Here is a 21,838-nt window from a genome sequence, read left to right on the forward strand (position 1 = left end):
TGATTTTGCCGCCCACCTTCCAAAGAAGAAACCCGACGTTTCTTTTCTCGTCATCATCTAAACGCCGGACGCGAAACTCTTTTCCAATCTACTTAATCCAACGCATACGCGTGTCAGCCTCTGCACCTGCCACGTGGTACTTGCTTTTTGGCGCTCCAATTGACGGTAACAGTTTGTGCGCTTCTCGACGCTGACACATTTTTAGCCCGTTCCTAGGATTTCCCCGCTGTAAAAAAGCGTAAAAATCTATGCGACAAAGGCGCTAGACTTTAAAGAGACGGCTCTGGAATAACCCTGCACATTTCTTCCTCGGCCTTAATTTATTTATATACCTGTTAATGGTCGGCTTAGGTATATATACAGTGTTTATATGGTGGTTGTGGGGAATACTGTGACGTGTGCAATGATTTTCTTTTTTTCGAGCTGGAGAAAATTGTTGGATTGAATTCAATATATTGAGGGAAAATTGTGGAGCTAGGAAACGCGATATAGTGTTCTGGTTCTGGTGATCGAGTTAGGGTTTCAGTATTTGGTCAAAATGATGCTCTCCGTGCAAAACAACATTAGGCAGCCGCAGCCGCAGGCCCAGGGCTCGAATCCCAGCGGCTATGGTAGAGAGCATTTTAAAATAGAGAAGGGAGAACTTTTTTTGCAGAAGCCGGAATCGACTGTGACGAATCAGTCATCGCAGAGCGTTGAATCTCGCGAAGGTAATGGGGATTTTTTATTTATTTAGAATCTTAATACAAAAGGTTCTGCGTACAAATTCCATCCCATTTATTTCATTTGATGGAGAAGGGATAGTTTTCGAATATCGATCATTAAGCTTTTATTTTCATCTAGTATATTTTATTTATTTGCTTATTTCTTTTTAATCAAAATCGGTACCTTTTTGTTCTTTTCGTATCAAAATCGGTCATTTCCCCCTATTTTTATATCAAAATCGGTGATTTCGCCGCTTTGTTCGTATATCATAATTGTTTTCTTTCTCATTTATATAATCGTAATCTTTGTGTTGTTGAGCAATTTATTGATGCTGATATGGCTGTCTGGGAATTTACGACTGTAAGATTGTTCTAAGGCATCTTTGCTCTCCTATTGGTAAAGTAGGTCTCTGAGAGCTTGATCTGTATGCACAGTTTATCTTAGGGTTCAGAATTTCACTTTTTAACCGACAAACTTTAGGTGTTTATTGACATTCCATGGACGGGCTAGAACAGTTTCTCTGGTTGTTGAATTTTGATAATTCTGATTGTGCAACGCAACTTTCTAATAATGGGATGTGATATTACAAAATCTATTTTTAATACTTTCTTCCGTTTTCTGGGAATTTGAGCGGATAATTTGAAGAGTTTTCGTATCTTTCACTTCTAGTTCGTCGTACATAAACCTTAGGCTTTGTTATGAATGCTCTCATGCACTATCACTCTATCTGCAGCTCAACATTTTCGAGAGCGGAGGGCATCTTAGATGTCAAAAAAATCTTTGATGTCTATAAAATAATATCTGATAAATTTTTGAATTAAAACGTACAATTATGATTTATACTTTTTTTGTTTTGTTGAATTCTTTCTTTTTCTTTCGGGTTCTGGAGAAGGTCTGGCTTAGATACTTAGGCTGATTAGTGTACCCTTGGTCAGAATCACCCAGGGTTTGCACCTTGCCTCGTTGACTTTTTATGCAGTATTTTTAATTCTAGGACCAATTTCAATAACCTTATCATGACTCTTGGTGTCCTCCATGGACTTCACCATTTCTACAATTTTTTAATCTTTTCAAGTGTATTGATACATTTCAAATGGATTTTTTTTGAAGTGAATTGATACATCTCGAATGGATTTTTTTTGAAGTGAATTGATACATCTCGAATGGTTTTTTTTTTTTCATGTGTATTGATACATTTCGAAAGAAAAAATGACAAAATTATTTATTATGAGAAACCTGAAACCCAAGTGGATGTTGGGAACGAGAGAGATATATAAAACTACGCAAGGGGTTAAAAACATGAAACCTACGGTTCTGTATTTGTAGAAGTTGCTACAGTAGTCATTATAATCATTAGAAGTAATCACATCTAATATTTGCCATTAGGCTTTCATTCGTAGACTTGTGGTTGGGCCATTGGATTAAAATTGTATAACAATAACATAGATAAGAATTATTGTGAAAGTCCTTTAAAGAGATTAGAAGATATAAATGGATGATATTGACAATGACAAGATCAGTAAAATCTTAAAAGCATTGAAGCGAAAATATTTGGAATCAATTATAAATATGTTGTAAAGGACTAATGTATGTTTCTACAGTGTATCTTGGTAATCACATAATCAATGTGGCTTGCAATTTTTATTCACATAAGCTGAAATTGCAGTTACATCAAAGATACATGCCTACATACTTTTGTATTTGGTATGTGATATACTCTGCAATCCATAATTGACAACAGTACTGGGGGTAGTATGCAAGTAGGAAAGATTGGAGAAAATTTCGTTTGAGGAGAAATCTTGTCCCAAATGATTTCAGATTGGTTGGAAATTGGTTTATAATTAGCACAAATTGAACAAGTTGAAGATAAAGGGGATGTTTAGAACATCAGACTCGCTTTTTGAGCTTCTTTTGCAAAAAAGGGATTTGATTGTCTTGTATTCGATTGAGCAGGAGGGCATGTTCTATTTTCCTTGGTAGGAATTCGAGATGATGGTGGATTGAAGTTCGAGTAGCAAAAACTGAAGTGAGATGGAGTCATTGCGGCGAGTAAAGCTTTGCATTCTACTGTATGACAATTGTAGAATTTATCAATTTGTGTGAGAAAATGTACATCAAAAACATTTAGTGGATACATGAACAGCTATTTAAAGAAATACAGAATAAATTTTGGGAAAAGTAATACCTATCATATTACAATTCGTATAGTTATATGGTGCCTTGACCAACAACGTTTTAGTTATAACCTATACTGTTATGGTTAAAGCCTTATATTATTAGGCTATCATCTGGAATTAGGATCATTATTATAAGATATTATATCATGGTTGCATTATGCAATATCTTAAGGAATATCCTGATTAATATAGTCTATGGGCAGCTATCTATTAGAAGATTAAAGTGCCGCAAGAGGTGTCACTTTCTGGAACTTGAAACAATTTCTAATTGTAATGAGACAAAAAAATTGTAATTTTTGTTTAAAAGGCCTCTTTAATTCTCTTTCTAGGTTAGTATGTTTTGATAGTTAATGGTTGAAGATGAGATTGAAAATGAATAGAGTGATGCAATGCAGTGCTGATAGAAGATGGGGATGGGGACCCGAGCTTACCATGTTCAACACAGATTGAAAACAATTTTAGAGCGCTTGCGATAAATGCAGGACGATTCATTGTCTCAGCAGGTGCGTCTTCTACCTTCGATTTACTGGAGCAAGGTCGAGGCATTCAAATCAGCTTATTCAGAACTACACATCTGAAAAATGAACATGTTTTAATTGAAGTGCTTTCCTCTATTGAAAAATGAAACAATTTTTAGTACTAAATATTTATAGTCACACTTTAAGGAGGTGCAATGGGTACACGGGTAGTAAATTACACTCTCTAAGTACATATTAGAGAGTAGAAATGGAAGAATAGAATAGAAGATAATCCTTTTATCAAGTTTGTTTCATTCATTTATGATTTTTGTTCTATTTGTTGTATCAGTGTTTCTTCCTTATTATGATTAACTTTGCATCAATATTGTCATTTTCTTAATAGAAACAAAACAAATATCTGTAGGTATGCCACAAGAATACTTGAATAAAAATAGCATCTTGTAGCTTGTAACAATTTTATTTACCCTCTCTTATTACAAGTTGTTAGGATTTAAAGAGACAGAAAGAAAATTACATGCAAATATGACCAATATCAAAAAATAATAATGCACACAAGAGAACAAAAGACACAAAGATTTAACATGGTTCAACGAATCCCTGGGCTACGTCCACCAACAGCAAGTCCAATACTTTTATTATCCAGTGATTACAACTTGATTACAATTTGTAATCCCTTACAACTCAATACTGCCACACGAAGCTATTATCGCAGCACACATTATGAATTCTCTAACCCTAAGCAATTATATACAAGATTTTTACTGCCTTAGGGTTATAATTAGTTACAACATGTTGGCCCAAAAATTGCTAATAAAATAGTCCCAAAATTATTTTTCTCGGGGGCTACACCCCCAAACCCCCGACAGCCAGAGCCAAGTCCCGAACCCTGCTGAGGAATTGTGGAGAGTGTACAGTACTTCCCAGATCAGTCACCACAAACTAACACAAGTAACCTCCAAAAACTTGCCTGCACTTTTCTTTTTTAAATCTATTACCACATGCAATAAATTACTACCTGGAAAATATCATTACTACTTTTATTAATTTCATCATAGTTGATAAAAATTCTATCATAGAACAAATTAAAGCGTAGACAGCTCATACAGTTGATTTGAGACACCAACTTAAATCAGAAACCAAGATATATGATCGTGGGAACATGTCAGCATTGAAATGTAAAGGATTTTGCAATTCCAAAGCTAAAACACAATCAGTCAAAGACTGAAAACCATAGAGAATAGTGTCTTTAGTGTGGAAATATAAGATCTTCATCTGCTGTACATTACCATGAAAATGAAGTTATTCTGAAGCTTGAAGCAAGTGTTCCATTTAAAAAGAAGATTGGAGTGATTGTGAAGTAAGAAAATGGACAAAATGCCTTCGTGCTGCATACAAGTAAGAGTACTAATAGTGACAACAACAATAATATTTTGAGAATGACCGCTTTACAGTGGGTGTTATGGATCACACGCAGCCAGAGCAGCAGGAGATAACTAAGAGAGCCATCAATTATTGTGAACACAATGCACAGCGGTTGAAGGAATGGCAAACTGAATGGGTCTGGACTGATAGCGGGGACCTTCTCCAGAACAATGTGTTTAGTTGTTTTGGTTTGCAGTTTGTATGAGATGTCGTCTTTACACAATAGTGTTTGCATTGGGGGAAAATATTCTTTAGTGGTTTCTGCATATGATTTATGTTTACTAAAAGTTCAAAGCAACTAGGTTGTACAGCATGCCCCCATTTTAGGGACAATGGCAGATGCGAGAAATAATGCACCTGTTAATGTTAAATGCAATGCTTCTAATGGACAATATTGGTTATTATTAAAAAGTTCACATAGATTAAAAGAAAATGGTGTGACACAATTTTAAGGGACTGAATTCTCATATAAGAAATGTGCTGATTAGCTATCATGCCTCTAAACTTCAAAACATTAAGCATTAAAGCAGAGAATATTGAGCTTATTCTTTTGATAACTTTGAATTAACAATGGGGCTATTCTTTCTTTAGATATTTTCAGGTTTGTGGGAGATTTGCACTGACTAACCTTGGATTTAGATGCCACAAATTCACATTGGGTTTGTATCCAGTATTGTTTGTTGATTTACACAAAAATACAGAATTAAATGTGTGATAATTTACCCAATTTACACATATAGATGTGGAGATTTACTCATTTTGCACATACAGTTGTCAACTTTTTGATGCCTTTTTTTCATTTTGGTATAGTCTATGTTTGACTGAAGTTCTTGTACAGAAGTTGAAGCCACCATAGTAGGTGCAACTCCAATTCCAAAACTAATGATTTCTCATGTCTTCAGTTATTATGCAATATTTCCAATTGTAATTTGATGCTACAGTTGTGGGTCTCATTCAAGAAGTAATTTCTTCTCTTAGTAGAACAGATCAAATTCTTTATTTGTTTGGTGTTAACTATTGTTACCACTTTTTTGTAAAAGATATCTAAGGTCTGGAGGAAAGTTTGCTGTTTTTTACCAATAGAATGTCCTAGTGTAATCAACCATAATTTTGAAATTACATTGTAATTAATTTTTATTGTTAGCCATGTGTGTACATTTCAAGAATAATAAAGAATTGAGTCTCTGCATTTGCTACAGTAGATGAAGACATGTTGTTGGCTCTTGCTCATCAAAAATACAAAGCTGGCAGCTACACGCAGGCATTGGAACATTCCAATGCTGTTTATGAGAAGAATCCACAACGTACAGACAATCTTCTGCTTCTTGGGGCAATATATTATCAGGTATGCTCATTGCTTACTGATGATTTGTCTTACAAATAGTGAAATACAAGTGCCCAAGCTGCAGCTGCTTTTGTTATTTGTACAGCTACTGAATCTTTTAATTTTCATATCTGGGCAGCTGCATGATTTTGATATGTGCATTGCCAAAAACGAGGAGGCAATTAGAATCGATCCTCAATTTGCAGAGTGTTTTGGGAATATGGCCAATGCGTGGAAGGTATAAATTTCTGCTCTACCAAGTTTGTTTGCTCAAGAATTATTGGCCATTTCTGTGAACAGATTTGCTTCTATATAAATATAGTGATTATCTTCGCATGAAAAATTAATGTCAACACTCTTGTTGTCTCTGACCCAGGAGAAAGGCAACATTGACCTGGCTATTCAGTTATATTTGATTGCTATTGAGGTATGTCTAAAACCCTGATCTTTTAGACTGTTACTGGAATATTTAATGATGACGATGATTCATTCAAACTTTTGATTGGTTCTTTTGGCATTATGGACTTGAGCTTTCTATGTTGTAATTAGATGCTTTATTATATGGAACATGCATATGTGGAAATCTTTAAATATGTGTTATGCCTGATATTGATTTTTGGAAGTCTGTAAATGTGTCTTGCTACATCTTTGATAGCTCTGGGGTTTATTGGTGTTTTATTAGTTCAGTTAAATGTGATTATCGACTGAGTAAAATCTCATTTAACATGCTTTTCACTAGGTGAATCAATAAAGACAATTTAAATGGGGGAACAGAATAAGGGAAGTGGGGAGTTTTCTGCTGGCCTAGAAATTGGCTGGATCACATGGACCCTGAACAAGTCCTGATTATTTTTTCTGATCATGTAGAAGGGCTTAGGTTTAACGTGGAGAAGAAACTATCAAGTAATGATAAAACAACCAATATGAAGTAACATAATAAATTGTTTTAAACATTTACAACAAGAAGTAAAGGGCTATTTGAATTACATTGACATGAAAAACTTTTAAGTTAATTGGAATTCAATTTCACGAGTTTAATGTGGGAAAAATACAGGAAAATGTAGCAACTAAAAATCTGCCAAAATACTATAAAATATAGAAAACGAATCTGCAATAGTTATTTTAATGCCAAATATACTGTATAGAAATAATAACAGAGTTCAAGCATCAAATGCAATACATAAATAAAATTCAATATTACCTGTTACTCTCAAAGTGCAATGTCCCCTTTTCTGTGACATTAGAAATGTTAAAGGCGTATTATTTATAATATTAAAATTGTCTTGGAGAGTGTGGACTCAAAATTTAAAGGGCAATTTAATGTTATAAAGGGGGCTAAATAGGACAAAGAGAGATAAGACGAAAGGCTAGGAAGGGAGTCGAAGGGTCACAACTGTGAAGATAAAAGGTGATTCATTCATTTTTTTGAGTATGCTTGGTTTTATTATTTCAGATTTCAGTTTTCTCTTGGGAGAGTAATTGGAAAGCTTCAGCTTTCAGTTAGTATGAGGACGTAGTCCCTCGTGCCGACAAACAGTGGACACAAACCCATTGTCCTTGGAGACGTCATTTCAGGTGTCTCGCATGTGCGTACATATTCTTTTCTAAGTTTTCCAATCTGACCGGAAAGTTGTATTTAGAATTGGATTTTGAATGTTGGTTATTGTATTGCTGTTGTATAATGCAATAACAACATGTTTGAAGGAATTTAATGAGAGTTTATTGGTTTAATTCTATTCGTATGTAATGTACTTTCATAAGCTGGTATTCTGAATGTTATTTTAGGTAAGGAGTAAATATCTGTTAGGGATATTTTAGTGGTATTAGAGTTGGTTTTCCTGCCAGCCTGTGAAGTTATAACAGAGACAAGTTTCTATAAGGATTTATCGTAAACATTTTAAGCTGAGAGGAAATATTTTGGAGTCTGAGATTGAAATTTTGGGCATATTTTTGTTGGGGTTTGTCTACTTAGAATATTGGGGAACCGTTACAAATGGTGCAGACGGAGATTTGTCATCAAGCCTGAAGGATAGAATCTCAGTGAAGTTGATTGTTGCCAGAGTTCTAAGATCCATCAATATTATAAAGAAGAGTTGGCCATAGCTTAATCTTGGAGTGACTTGAACGAGTTTTGGAAACAATAGGAAACAAGACCAATCTTCCTTCAGATTGTCAATGAGCAACTACAAGTCTTCTCTTTGTGGGGGCATTTTTGGGCAGACGTTTCACTTTGCTAACATTATTGCTTGTGCAGTTTCATGGAAGCTGTTACCATTTGACAGGATAGCAATTGTTACATGTTAGTAAGTTATATTGTGGTAACCTTGTGTTTTGTCATTACCGTGAGGTGCTTCAACTCTAAAGTGGCAAAGACTCAAACCATTTGTCATTACTGACAGTATAGACAAGGTGCGTGGCTTACAACAAGTTGTGGATTGTTGTGAAAGGAAACACCTATAGTTGTAGCGCTTGGGAGCAATAAACCCAATGAAGAAACGAAGGCCTATGTTGGATTGTATTAGTCATGAGCAGTGCTAGCTAGATATTTGGTAGCAAACTCATCTTCCCGTTATGTTTCAAGCGAAATTGGGACTAGCCTAGTGAATCGACGGTGTAGTGCATCGGATTATCTTCCATCCAATGAGAGACAAAATAAATGTATGACCAAGAGTTTTGCATCAAATGAGCAAGAAATATTGTTGGGAGTTTATTCAAGTTTTACTGTAAGTTGCAGAGCTCGTAGTTAGTTATCATAATTTCATTTTGCAACTTCTGTAGCTTGGAGTCACTATTCAGAGGAGTATACTTGCGGAAATTATTACCATTTGGTATACTAGTGGAAAATTAATTGATAACTCGTTTTGAGTCTAAAATTCGTTTTATCTAAGGGGAATGTCGGTAAGAGAAGTAATAGGTAATTATTCCTTGTTTTCTCTTTGATCCACATGCAAGGGAGTGGTCAGTCGTTTGTGGTGAGTGATTACGGGAGTTTTTTACAAAACAATATCCAGTCCGCAACATCAGTAACAGTGGTTATCGGGATTTAAAATGATGGAAGGAAGCTTGAGCTCCTGTCGGTAGGTGAAATCAAAGTTGCTAATATCCAAAATACGAAGTAGCCAGAATAGAACCATTGAGCGGTTGTTCAATATCTGAGACGAGAAGCCACAAATTGTAACAGTCTCGTCTTTGTATTACATGCGGAGGATTACTGGGTGCAAAATGGATTGCCAGTAGTGGGAAGGAAATCGTTACATACCCTAATTTAAATTGCCACTTGGCCAAACGATTGATGGATGGTTGTCGAAATTTCCAATATTCACGGTAAATATTTGGTGGTTCAGAAATTGGCATGTGCATATCGAATAATAATGATGCAACAGGAATTAACATTTTGGGCATACACGTTATCTGAATTTGCCAAAATATTCAGTTATGGAACGCTACATGTCACATTGAGCCTTTCTATCACACGAAGTTGTAGGATTGTCGATTTGATAAGAGTTTGGCAGCAAAGAATTGATAGGACTGCTGGTAGGGATTAATAATAGCAAGTTTGGTTGAATTCTTGGCATAGCATTTTGAAGTTTATATTTACAAATAATCACCAGACGACAACATAACTCTCAAAGTTTTTAGTTTTTGAAGTAGAATGTGCGGTGGAAGAAAATATTTGATATGTTTTGAAAATAAAACAATTACGTCTGTCAGGGAAGAGTATTATATTTTGTGCGTATGAATTGAAAAGAGCTAGTGATGTTTGTCGTTATTGGAAATAATTTTCTTTAGCATTCATGTTGTGCGTGGTGGTTGCTACATTTGGGGTGGACGATAGTGCTTATGAGGCACCAGAACAATGTTTTATATTAGCGCTAACAGCAATAGCGTTTTCAGAATATTTCAAGTTGGTGTCGTGAGTCTCTTGGATGCTGCATATGTAATCTTCATTTGGTGCTATTAATATATCAGACCAAATATTATCCTAGAAGGGCTCTGCATATTATTCCACATTGTGAGCCTGCCTTGGCTATAGAAAACCACATTTACAATTATAGTATTGTATCTTGCAGTGGAGATTGTGGTCACGAGAGGAACAATTACCTTCAACAACAGGGGAGTCTCAGGGTACGTGGGAAGAGATTTTTGAGAACGCAAGAAGGTTGAGCCATTACATTGGCGGTGATTAAAGGATAGCTCTCATTGTTGGAGAAGGGAGGGAAGAGAAAGAAATTATTGAGGGATAGTTGTTGCAGAGAATACATGTTTCTATTCACCAGAGGTCCTATTTTCGGGTTTGAGAGATGCTCCAAGAATGCCCCAAAGTGTGTAAGAGGTAGACCTTGACCATAGTCTAGTAGTAGAATGATAGTGGTGGTTAGATTGGAGATGCCAGTTTGCTGAAGACAGTGGTTGGAAATAATTCGCAAATGCCAAATCTGTGCAACCATAGGATTTGGTTATTATTTGGGTGACACAATATGTAATTAGAAGATGTGATTGGGTATTAACGCAACATAGGTTTGATTCAGCATGGGATCATTGATGTTGGAAGATTGGTAAACATGGTGATTGTTATAAAATGCAATTTGTACCTTCATTTGTTAGGCATTTAGCACTGCTGCATCTAGACGCCTGGTATTCTACACTTGGGCTTTCATAAATTTTCTTAACTATTCCCTAGCTAGCGGCAATAATTGTTGCATCTTGGGTATCCAACCTCTTCATTTTGATTGAGCTGTTAATGCATCTGAGAAGGCTAGTGCAACACTTATTAGGGATTGCGACCATCTAGAGCAGGCAGCAGATTTTATCACAGTCGAATGTTTGCAGACTTCAAGAATTTAGTCTTATAATTAAGTGCACAAGGACAAAACATTATGATTCAAATGGATCTTCCTATGGAGCCTAGACTTATCAAAAGGGGCAAGAGTTGTTGATTAACTTAGATTATCGAGTTATAGTTATAGTAACAAAGACAACACACCATACTCTACTGAAAGTTCAGGCATTACAATGTTTAGTCAATTTGTAGCAAGAGCTAAATTTGCGGAACAATGTATAGTACCTCAGAGTGTATTGTCTTCTGCATTAGCACTTGGTATTGAACGAGTTGCAATGAATCCCCTTTAATCATCATTTGATACCCAAATTATGAACCCTTATCCTCAATTCCAAAATGATTGTATTGGACAAATTCATAACGAGTATGTGCACTAGTGTGTTGATCATCAATCTAAACTAAGAGCAGAAATACTCAACATTTACAAGGAGTGTCAAAAACTTCCTACCCGAATTCGGAATGTTTTACCATTTAGTGATTACATCGTTTCATTTGGAGCAGCAAAATAAAACTGATGTGACAAAAAGAAAGTACTTGGATGTGGTTCAGGATCTCCTTGCAAAGGACCAACACAAAGGTGTGTGAAGAATCTCCAGCAGACCAAAATCATCGAATAAAGGATCTTGAAAAAGGAGATCAGTCAACTAACATTGATTTGCAGCTGTCTCGTGATCATGTAGAAGATGTTACATAGGGTGCAAGTTTCTATGTTGGCAATTTGGAGGTTAGCTTTGACAAATAGGTTGATGAGGTCGGCTGCACACGAGGTAATAGCAGATTGGAATTTTTGTATGCTGAACCATATATTTCTGATGCCCATGACATGAATTTAGAGGAACAATCCAAGATGATACTGCAAGACGATGAATTGCCTCAACATGACAATAATGAAATGCGCACCTTAAGGAATCAGCTGAAGGTTAGCAATGACATGGTTGTGGCATTATTGGTACGTTATGACAGCACACACAAGATGGTTGAGGACCTCTACAGGAAGGTTCAAAAGGGAGTGGAAGAAGATCGGCTTGTTTCTGATGATCAAAACAACTGTTGAAACTATGAAATCAGATTATTTGTATTTACTTTACAATAAGGATAACATTCTTAAGGTTGCTGAAATACATGTTGATCAGCTGAATAAAAAAAAGAATGAGATTATGGAGCTCAATAGAGAGCTTGAGGATACTCATGAGGCATTAGATGATGCTCGGATTTCCCATCAGGAAGCTGAAAATCAGATTAGGGTCATGAATCACTCTAGGTAACATGAGGGTAAGGTGAGGCAAGACTTTTTTAAAGAAGTCATTGTTGAGCTTGATAGCATTCAACAAACTTATGACTGGGATAGTTCTTCTAAAAGACCAAGTACCAAAGTTTCAGAGCACATTCAGCTTATCGATAACCTCGTGTTTGAATTAGATGCTGATTGGATTTTTGATAATCCCCTTTTTGAGATAAACAGGGACTCTCCTTTTGATTATCATGAAGAAGATGATTTTGATTTTAGGATATGGAATACTGGTACGGTTCCTAGCAATGAATATGGGTCACAGGATGGAAGTGGTGAATTGACTATGGTTGTTCATCATTGGATCAGTTTAGGAGGCTTCTTGATTTCACACCATACAGGAGTTGGTTGGATTACATACATAAGCCTTTGGAAAGATTTTGGTGTAGTATTGATGGGAGTTATGTTTCAATCTCAAGGAACGGATTTTCAGCTTCATTCTTATTCGTAATACCTATGCAGTTGGAGGTTATCCAGATTGATGATGACAATATGGTATTTGATGCACCCAGGGTGTTACTTTCAGTTTTTGAGCGGCTTGTTTATTACGTCATCTATTTAGGTTGGGTTGTCACCATTTACTGGGTTATGCATAGTTCATTGATACATTTTTACTTTATCATATCGGCTAGTTATGACAACATGGTTTGGGATTCGGGTGTTGACAGTATACATCTATGACTTATTGAGGAGTTGGTTATAATTTTGCTCAGTTTGCGACCGGATGTGAGGATAGTTAAGAGTTGTACTCTATACAAGTTCAGTGAAATCTTATAGATTTATATGGGATCCGGGAATCCGGTTGATGGATTGGTTGCAGAGTGACACCTCGCTTCGCAGTGTGGCCGGAATTGTTTTCAGATTGGGCTTCAAGGCTGCTTGCGGATTTGTATGGGATTCTAGTATTGATTGCTTGAGGACAATCAATTTTAAGGAGGGGAGATTTGTAATGTCCCCTTTTTTGGGACATTAGAAATGTTAAAGGCGTATTATTTATAATATTAAAATTGACTTGGAGAGCATGGATTCAAAATCTAAAAGGTCAATTTAATGTTATAAAGGGGGCTAAATAGGACAAAGAGAGAGAAAACGAAAGGCCAGGAAGGAAGTCGAAGGGTCACAGCTGTGAAGATAAAAGGAGATGAGATTCATTCATTAGAGTATGCTTGGATTTATTATTCAGATTTCAGTTCTCTCTTGGGAGAGTAATTGGAAAGCTTCAGCTTTCCGCTAGTACAAGGACGTAGCCCCTTGTCCTCGCAAACAGTGGACAGGTGTCTCGCATATGCGCACAGTTCTTTTCTAAAGTTTTCCAATCTGACTGTAAAGCTGTATTTAGGATTGGATTTTGAATGTTCGTTATTGTATTGCTGTTGTATAACATGTTTGAAGGAATTTAATTAGAGTTTACTGGTTCAATTCTATTCGTATGTAATGTACTTTCATATGCTGGTATTCTGAATGTTATTTTGGGTAAGAACGAGTAAATATCTGTTAGGGACATTTCACGAAGTCTGAAATTTTTCATTCTTGGAGAGTGTAAGTAGAGAAAATGATGTGAAAATGAAGAAAACAGTTACTCATAGAAGAAAGCAGTTGTCTTTAATAATCCACCAAGACCCACAGATTGATCAGTAATATCCGAGGCTGGTTTTTTTGACCAGAAAAGTAAGCTAATGTAAAATATGTGTTCTGGTTAGAATCAGCACTGGTCAACTGGTGGTTTTCAGTTATTCATGATTAAACATAAGTTTTTGCTGAGTTTAATTTGTTAATTTGACTAGCACATTGATAGCTGATCTGAATTCTGTGCAATGACTTGCTCTTCTGTTACGAAGGTCAAGATTAGTGCTCATTTGAAGGAAAATGTGTTTTTAAGGTCATTTTACATGCGTCCCATTGAACACACAACACGTAACATGTAGGAAGGTCCATTTAGTGTTTTCTTTACAAATGTTGGACCTTGGAAGGAATTTCTATTTTTTAGCTTATTGGGCTTTGCATTTGCTTTACTTGTGTTGTTTGGTGGCTAGTTGATCAAGTCTCAATATTTTCCTCATCTTTTTGTTAATTTATATTTTTCCAATTTTGTTTTGAAGTTACGACCAAACTTCTGTGATGCGTGGTCCAATCTGGCCAGTGCATACATGCGGAAAGGAAGGTTGAGTGAAGCTGCAGAGTGTTGCCGTCAGGCTCTTCATCTAAATCCTCGTCTTGTAAGCCTCTCTCTCATTGAAATTGTACATTTTGTATGCACTTCAAGACTTGTTTGAATTCTGTTGTTGTGATTTTTTTGGTACACTATACAGGTTGATGCACACAGCAACCTTGGAAATCTGTTGAAGGCGCAAGGATTAACTCAACATGTAAGCTCTATGCTTATCTCTTGATGCTTTGCTGGCTGAGACAAATTCAATACTTGACTGCTACAGTTCTCAGCATGGTCCAGGAATTTGTCTTCTAAAATACTGTAAGTTGGACCGATTGGTAAAGTTTGATGTTGGAAATTGCTGAACTTTTTTTATTATTTTAACATGAACAGGCATACTTATGCTATATGGAAGCATTGCGCATACAACCAACTTTTGCAATTGCTTGGTCAAATTTGGCTGGCCTGTTTATGGAAGCAGGAGATTATACAAAAGCCCTTGCATATTATAAGGTTAACTGTTATCCTATGTGTTGTATATTTCACACATCACTTGGGGTTATCCATGAAGAAGAAAATGTTCTTAATGAACAAGATGTGCAACAAGATTGTAGTTTTTAATTCTCATGGGTATCTTTTCTTGTGGAAGAACATCCTAGAAAAAATTGTTATTGTCGTTCTGAATTGGTTTGTTTTTATATGCAGGAAGCAATCAAACTTAAACCTAACTTTGCTGATGCTCATTTGAATCAAGGAAATGTTCTTAAGGTAAATTTTTGTTGTTTGGAGCTCTACTATTCACTTTCAGCTATGGAAAGTTGTGCTCATGTTCATTTGTTATATATATTCAATGTCAGGCTATGGGAAGGCCCCAAGAGGCAATTCTGTGCTATAAGCGAGCCATTCAAATAAGACCGGACTATGCAATTGCTTATGGTAAGTATTCCTTTGAAAATTCAGGCAATGGATCTTTTAGAGGGGCTTGGGTAGGGGCTAAATCACACGATTGTCATATGCTGTATTATGTTGTGTTGAATCCCTGTGTGGTTGTATGTTCTATGTTTTGGATGATATTTGCTTGCATTCCCGGCTTTTAAGACCTGCCTAAATATGGTGCTTCCTAACAATACCATTCTCGTTTCTGCTTGTCCCATCTTTTTCTTCCATGAAGGTGCGCGGACTGGGGCACTAGTGTTGGCATGCACGAAGTGCGTGTCTCAGCCTGTAGTTTGCCCAAGTGCTTGTTTGTTCTCGAGTCCTAGCAAGGAATCCGAACTGAGTTCTGCATGTACCATGGTCGCTAAATTAGTGTCCCTCACCATTGCACTTAGTCATTCAGCTGGCATTAAGCAATGCCCTGAGGCTGCATTTATACAATCTTCACCAGGCTTTTTAAAGGAGCAGTAAACTGTATTGTTATTTGCACAATTGGACAAATGCAGCTGATGCCACGAGTTATGGGTTACTTTAGTAAGAAATATCAGGCGCAAGACATCTTGGGTAAGTGGTAAGGTTGAGTTTAGTGACAGGGAGTTGGTGGATACGGTATGTTTTGTATTGCAGGGAATCTGGCAAGCGTTTATTATGAACAAGGTGAACTGGACTTGGCAATAATGCATTACAAGCAAGCTATAATGCTGGATACAGCATTCTTAGAGGCCTACAACAACTTGGTGAGTACTACATTGACTATAAGATATTTTCTTTGAGTTCTTTGTGAGAGGAAACCTGTAATGATCCACGATTAGGATCATTTATTTTCCAGTAGATAACTGTCGGAGGTGAAGTTAGTCTATAGTTGCACAATGTATTATTCAAATTAGCAGTGTCCTTTTTCCTGATAAATATATTTATGACCTAAATGCAAACTCTAATTTTATTCTGTGTAGGGAAATGCTCTGAAAGATGCTGGAAAAGTGGAAGAAGCCATTGCCTGTTACCAGGTTAGACTTCTGTTTCTTTAAATCATAACATATTTTGTGTTCTACTTATGTTGCGGCCTAGTTGATTGCATTGACTAAAACTTTTTATAGTGTTCTTCATTTGTGTTCTATTATCTTAATTCTTCCATTTTGAAGATGTTCCTGGTATTTATGTGCAGTCATGTCTTACACTTCAAGCAAATCACCCTCAAGCACTCACTAATCTTGGAAATATATATATGGAATGGTAAGATAATTTTGGAAAAGTGGGTGTATTCTTGTGATGTCCACATGATTTTTTTTTTCATTTACTTAATGTAGCATTTAAAGCTGTCATTCATGTTAATCTACTGCAGGAATATGATCAGTGTAGCTGCTAACTTCTACAAAGCCACACTGGCTGTAACGACAGGCTTGTCTGCGCCTTATAGTAATTTAGCAATTATTTATAAACAGCAGGTAAAAAAACACATGCTATGCTATCCTTGTTCTGTAGGAATAAAGATATTACTTATGTCTAATTTATCATACTACTCGTAGAATAAGCAGGAAATTAAAGGTGCTTCTAGGAATCTCTTTCCAAGTCAACAAATTTATATTGGCAGGGGCATTATGCGGAAGCTATTGCTTGCTACAATGAAGTTCTTCGCATAGATCCTACAGCAGCTGATGGTCTAGTAAACAGAGGAAATACATTAAAAGAGATAGGTCGTGTTAGTGAAGCAATTCAAGATTATATACGTGCTGTAACAATCAGACCTACCATGGCTGAAGCTCATGCAAACCTTGCTTCTGCTTACAAGGACAGGTGAGGATGTAGTGTATGTACTTGGTGATGTAATGCTCAAGTTGTTTGCAAGATACACAATGGCTAAGTTGCTTTATTTCTACATTCTTGTAGTGGCCATGTAGAAGCTGCTATGAAGAGTTACAAACAGGCATTAACACTACGACCTGATTTTCCAGAAGCAACTTGCAACCTTTTACATACATTACAGGTGTGCCTGTGTCTGTTGTTTATTGCGTGTTTAATATGGACTTTTTCCGAGCTTTCTAGTGCTCAATTATTCAGTAGTGCAATGGTCATTTCTTCTCACTATTTGTTATTATAAGATTTTAATGTGGAGGTGTAAATTATATTGACAGCAAGCAGAGGGGCGTAGTGGATAACAAAAGCTTTTTAATAGCTATTACATCAAAATATATATAGGGAGGGAGGGAGGGAGAGTTGTTTGTAAACCTCATAACCACGAAATTGTGGGTCTTGATAGTTATATATATAGATATACTGTACAACAAGCTAGGAAATTTACAAACCTCTTGAACTAGTTTAGATATTTTAATTTTGAGATGCATCTACGTCAAACAGTGAGAAAGAAATCTTCAGATGCCTATCTAACTTATGTCAAAAGTCCAATGTAGACTCTTTTAGGATGTAGACACTTTTAGGTAGAAGTTTTTAAGATACACGTGTTATTATTAAATCAATGCATTTATTTTTGAAGCATTAATTACTAGAATATGGATTTCATGTTGTATCTCTGATAAAAACGTCTAATTTTGTCTGTATCAGTGTGTATGTAATTGGGAAGATCGGGATAGCAAGTTTATGGAAGTGGATGGAATTATTAGGCGGCAAATCAAGGTTCTTATAGCTGCAAAATTCATCTAGCAATGTGGCTTTACAGCAATTTATACCATTTCAGTTGCTGAATTGCTCTGGTTGATAATATTATTGCAGCTTTCGGTTCTTCCTAGCGTGCAACCATTTCACGCAATTGCATACCCCATTGATCCCATGCTTGCCTTGGAAATTAGGTATATTTGTTTCAGTTTTTATAATATGTTTTGAATTTACAAATCAACATTGTTGTGTTTGTAAAGTAACCGAGTGTTTTTTTACAGCCGTAAGTATGCAGAGCATTGTACTTTGATTGCATCTCGCTTTGGTCTTCCACCTTTCAATCATCCTCCTCCTGTCCCTGTCAAGAGTGAAGGTGGAAGTGGCAGGCTTCGAGTAGGGTATGTTGGACATCCATTTTTCTGGTTACTGTTCACATAAATTTTCTATTAAGTTGGGTCAACTCTTGCTGCAGTTTTGTTAAAAGTGTTTGTTTGTCTAGGTATGTGAGTAGTGATTTTGGTAATCATCCACTTTCACATCTCATGGGATCTGTTTTTGGTATGCACAATCGGGATCACGTTGAGGTTGGTCATACATGGCTTTTAATTTTTGTATATTTTGTATGCAAGTGCTGCATCGTGGTTGAGATTTATGCTTTTATGATTTTCAATCATGTGGGTGGGTGTACAGGTATTTTGCTATGCATTGAGCCAGAATGATGGTAGTGAATGGAGGCAACGCATACAGGCAGAAGCAGAACACTTCATTGATGTTTCGTCTTTTTCATCTGACGTAATTGCAAGAATGATATCTGAGGATAACATACAAGTTCTTGTCAACTTGAATGGATATACGAAGGTAACCTAGAACTATTTCATTTTAAACTCAGTTGTTTTAGCTAGGGTCTGAGATACCAAGGGACTAATTTTCTCACTTCCTTAAAATGTAGAGAGTCATCTATTGCACATGGACTTTTGTTAATTGGAATTTTTGTATACATCCTCTTGTTTATGCAGGGTGCTCGGAATGAAATTTTCGCAATGCAACCAGCACCAGTACAAGTATCTTACATGGGATTTCCGGGTACCACTGGTGCAGATTATATTCATTACTTAGTGACAGATGAGGTAACCATATTAGTTTGAATCTGGGTTTTGAAATAGATAAGAATGGGGGATGGAGGCACTTGTGAAGGGGATTTTTTTATTGATGAACAATGAACGATATATTTTATAGCATTAATATCTTAAATATGTCTACGATCATTGTTATTTTTTCTGTATTAACCAAGAAAAATGGTTGAGTGCAGTTTGTTTCACCTATGCGCTTTGCACATATCTATTCGGAAAAGCTTGTTCATATGCCGCACTGTTATTTTGTCAACGATTATAAGCAGGTATTAAATGTCAAATGATTTTTAAAATGAATATGTGCTTGTCAAATTAAATGTTTCTCAGTGATTTACAAGTCTTATTTCTTTTACAGAAAAATCGTGATGTCCTGGACCCTAATTGCCAACACAAGCGTACAGATTATGGTTTACCGGAGAACAAGTTTCTTTTTGCATGTTTTAATCAGCTTTACAAAATGGATCCAGAGATCTTCACAGCATGGTAATGTAGCACAGTTTTATTACACGACATTGTATGTTGTCCGTATTTTGATTAAAGAGGGAGGACTAATGCTATTATTTACCAAATGTCATTCCGGCCTTAAAAATCTTGATTGGTTATGTTTATATGGAGTGCATGCATATATATATATATATATATATATATATATATATATATATATGTATATATATATATATATATATATATATATATATGTATATATATATACTTTAAGGTCATTTCCTTTTGATGTCCATATTTTAACTTACAATGTATTTTCTATATATGTTCAGGTGCAATATTCTTAAGCGCGTACCAAATAGTGCCTTATGGCTCTTGAGATTTCCTGGTGCTGGCGAGAATAACGTGCGAGCATGTATGTTTTGTATTAAACACTTGTGTTGTGTATGTAACTATGTATATACTTTGTTTGCTAAAGTAAAAGCATATTGGAATTTTTTTCTTGCAGTTGCTGCGGCACAGGGTGTTCGACCTGAACAAATTATTTTCACTGATGTAGCTGCAAAGAGTGAACATATACGGCGCAGTGCATTGGCTGACCTTTTCCTTGATACGTGAGTTCTGTATTTGGATTTCTTAATGAGATTCACCTTGGATAACTTAAATATTTACAAAGAGATGTTATCCAAAACCTTCTTTTGGATACCAATTATTCATGGTTTTACTTATGTATTCATTTGTCTCCAGACCATTATGCAACGCACACACTACTGGAACAGATATCCTTTGGGCAGGTTTGCCTATGATAACTTTACCTCTTGAAAAGATGGCTACACGAGTGGCTGGGTCTTTGTCTCATGCCACGGGTTTTGGGGAAGACATGGTAGTTAGCAGGTATGCGCCTTGTTTGTACTCTAATTCTTACTAGGGTGTTTTTTGCTCGGTATTATTGAGATGATTTCTTTTGATAATTTTGCTTGTACTTATGTACCAGTATGCAAGACTATGAGGACAAGGCTGTGTCTCTTGCCCTATCTCCTCTGAGACTGCAAACCCTTAGGGCTAAACTCAAGGCAGCTCGGTTAACATGTCCTTTGTTTGATACTGCTCGTTGGGTGAGTTTGGCTTTCTTATAGTTTTTTAGGGAATGGATTTTGTGCTTGTTTTGTATAGACTTGTTTACCATCATAATGAATTTAGTAGGAGTTTGATGCATCCATCTGTTAACATAATTTTGGCCATACAGGTGCGAAATTTGGATAGGGCATTTTATAAGATGTGGAACTTGTATTGCTCAGGGCAGCATCCACAGCCCTTTAAGGTTATCGAAAATGATACTGAGTTTCCTTATGATCATTAGTAACTAGAAAGTAAGAATTCAGGAAGATTTGCAATTAGAAAGACACGTTTTATCTCAGGAGTTGGTCCACATGATACACCATGTCACTGTTGAAGATTATGGTGTTGACGGAAACAAGTTACTCCAAGTTCATGGCATGCCAACTGATAAAAGTGTAGATTAGTACCATTCTTCATTTCTATGTTCGACTCCTCTGTATAAAATCAAACCAAAAGAGCATAAAACCGTACTAAGAATTAGTATACTATTGTTTTGTAGCTTCCTTCTATTGTATTCACATGGACAGGCAACAATTGTTGTTAGGTTCATTACTCAAGTTATGATTGACAGGTTTATTGTTGTCACTCATTTGACACCTAGGGTAACCATTAGCAGTCTGTTTGGTTACTATTTCTGTTGGCCTATGCAGACAAATCTTTACAGAATCAACACATGTAGAGTAATTCTATGATATAATGCATTTTCTAATGAAAATCTTTCTGACTATTAATGTCTGTGGGCACAGAGAGGAATGGTGCAACATTTCTTCATTTTGTGTTATCATTCAGTTTTCCCTTGTGAAATGCTTGCGGAATCTCAGTATTGTGGGCTTGTTTTTCTGGTATAATTTGCATAAATTATTGTGTTTTGTGGTGTACTCTAGAGATTTTTTTCGATATGAAGTAAGTTAGATCCAGTAACTTTGTCGTGAAATTCCACAGTTAAAGCAATGAGTGGTGAAAATTCCACTTGAAAAGATTCATTGTCAATGTTGGTTTTGTAATATACATTGTGGGTTCTTGTGTGCTTTTGTTTTGTTGTCGTATACAGTCAAAGCCTGTTAGTGAAATTTGTGGACAATTTGTGTCAACTTTGAGATTCTTAGTAATATACTACGGGGTTCTCTCTATCAGGATATTCCTCAATTTTGTTTGGCCACTTCCATTCCAAGATGTTGGACATCTGGGCCTTTTCTTATGTCTGCAAGCATTAGA

General features: G+C 36.1%; 1 protein-coding gene across 4 annotated transcripts; it reads left to right on the forward strand.

Moving 5' to 3' along the window:
• Nucleotides 1–229: 229 nt before the first annotated feature.
• SEC (Tetratricopeptide repeat (TPR)-like superfamily protein) lies at nucleotides 230–21,350 on the forward strand. Of its 4 annotated transcripts, none has more exons than XM_089831944.1 (29): nucleotides 230–710; nucleotides 3,278–3,385; nucleotides 5,983–6,128; nucleotides 6,247–6,345; nucleotides 6,484–6,534; nucleotides 14,335–14,451; nucleotides 14,545–14,601; nucleotides 14,778–14,897; nucleotides 15,090–15,152; nucleotides 15,242–15,320; nucleotides 15,948–16,057; nucleotides 16,274–16,327; nucleotides 16,486–16,553; nucleotides 16,663–16,765; nucleotides 16,912–17,114; nucleotides 17,208–17,304; nucleotides 17,880–17,951; nucleotides 18,048–18,124; nucleotides 18,212–18,328; nucleotides 18,430–18,514; nucleotides 18,621–18,788; nucleotides 18,947–19,057; nucleotides 19,240–19,326; nucleotides 19,416–19,543; nucleotides 19,837–19,919; nucleotides 20,013–20,118; nucleotides 20,252–20,398; nucleotides 20,499–20,619; nucleotides 20,751–21,350. In XM_089831944.1, the coding sequence occupies exons 1-29, from the start codon at nucleotides 539–541 to the stop codon at nucleotides 20,862–20,864; spliced, it is 3,063 nt and encodes a 1,020-aa protein (XP_089688070.1). In that variant the 5' UTR covers nucleotides 230–538; the 3' UTR covers nucleotides 20,865–21,350. The 4 variants fall into 4 exon arrangements, with proteins under 4 accessions (XP_089688070.1, XP_089688071.1, XP_089688072.1 ...); XM_089831945.1 differs by having other exon boundaries at nucleotides 5,986–6,128; XM_089831946.1 differs by lacking the exon at nucleotides 3,278–3,385.
• Nucleotides 21,351–21,838: the final 488 nt, after the last annotated feature.

Source organism: Cupressus sempervirens, chromosome 5 (assembly GCF_028749045.1).
Source record: "Cupressus sempervirens isolate cs-2001-9-10 chromosome 5, ASM2874904v1, whole genome shotgun sequence".
In the NCBI taxonomy this organism is placed as follows: domain Eukaryota; kingdom Viridiplantae; phylum Streptophyta; class Pinopsida; order Cupressales; family Cupressaceae; genus Cupressus; species Cupressus sempervirens.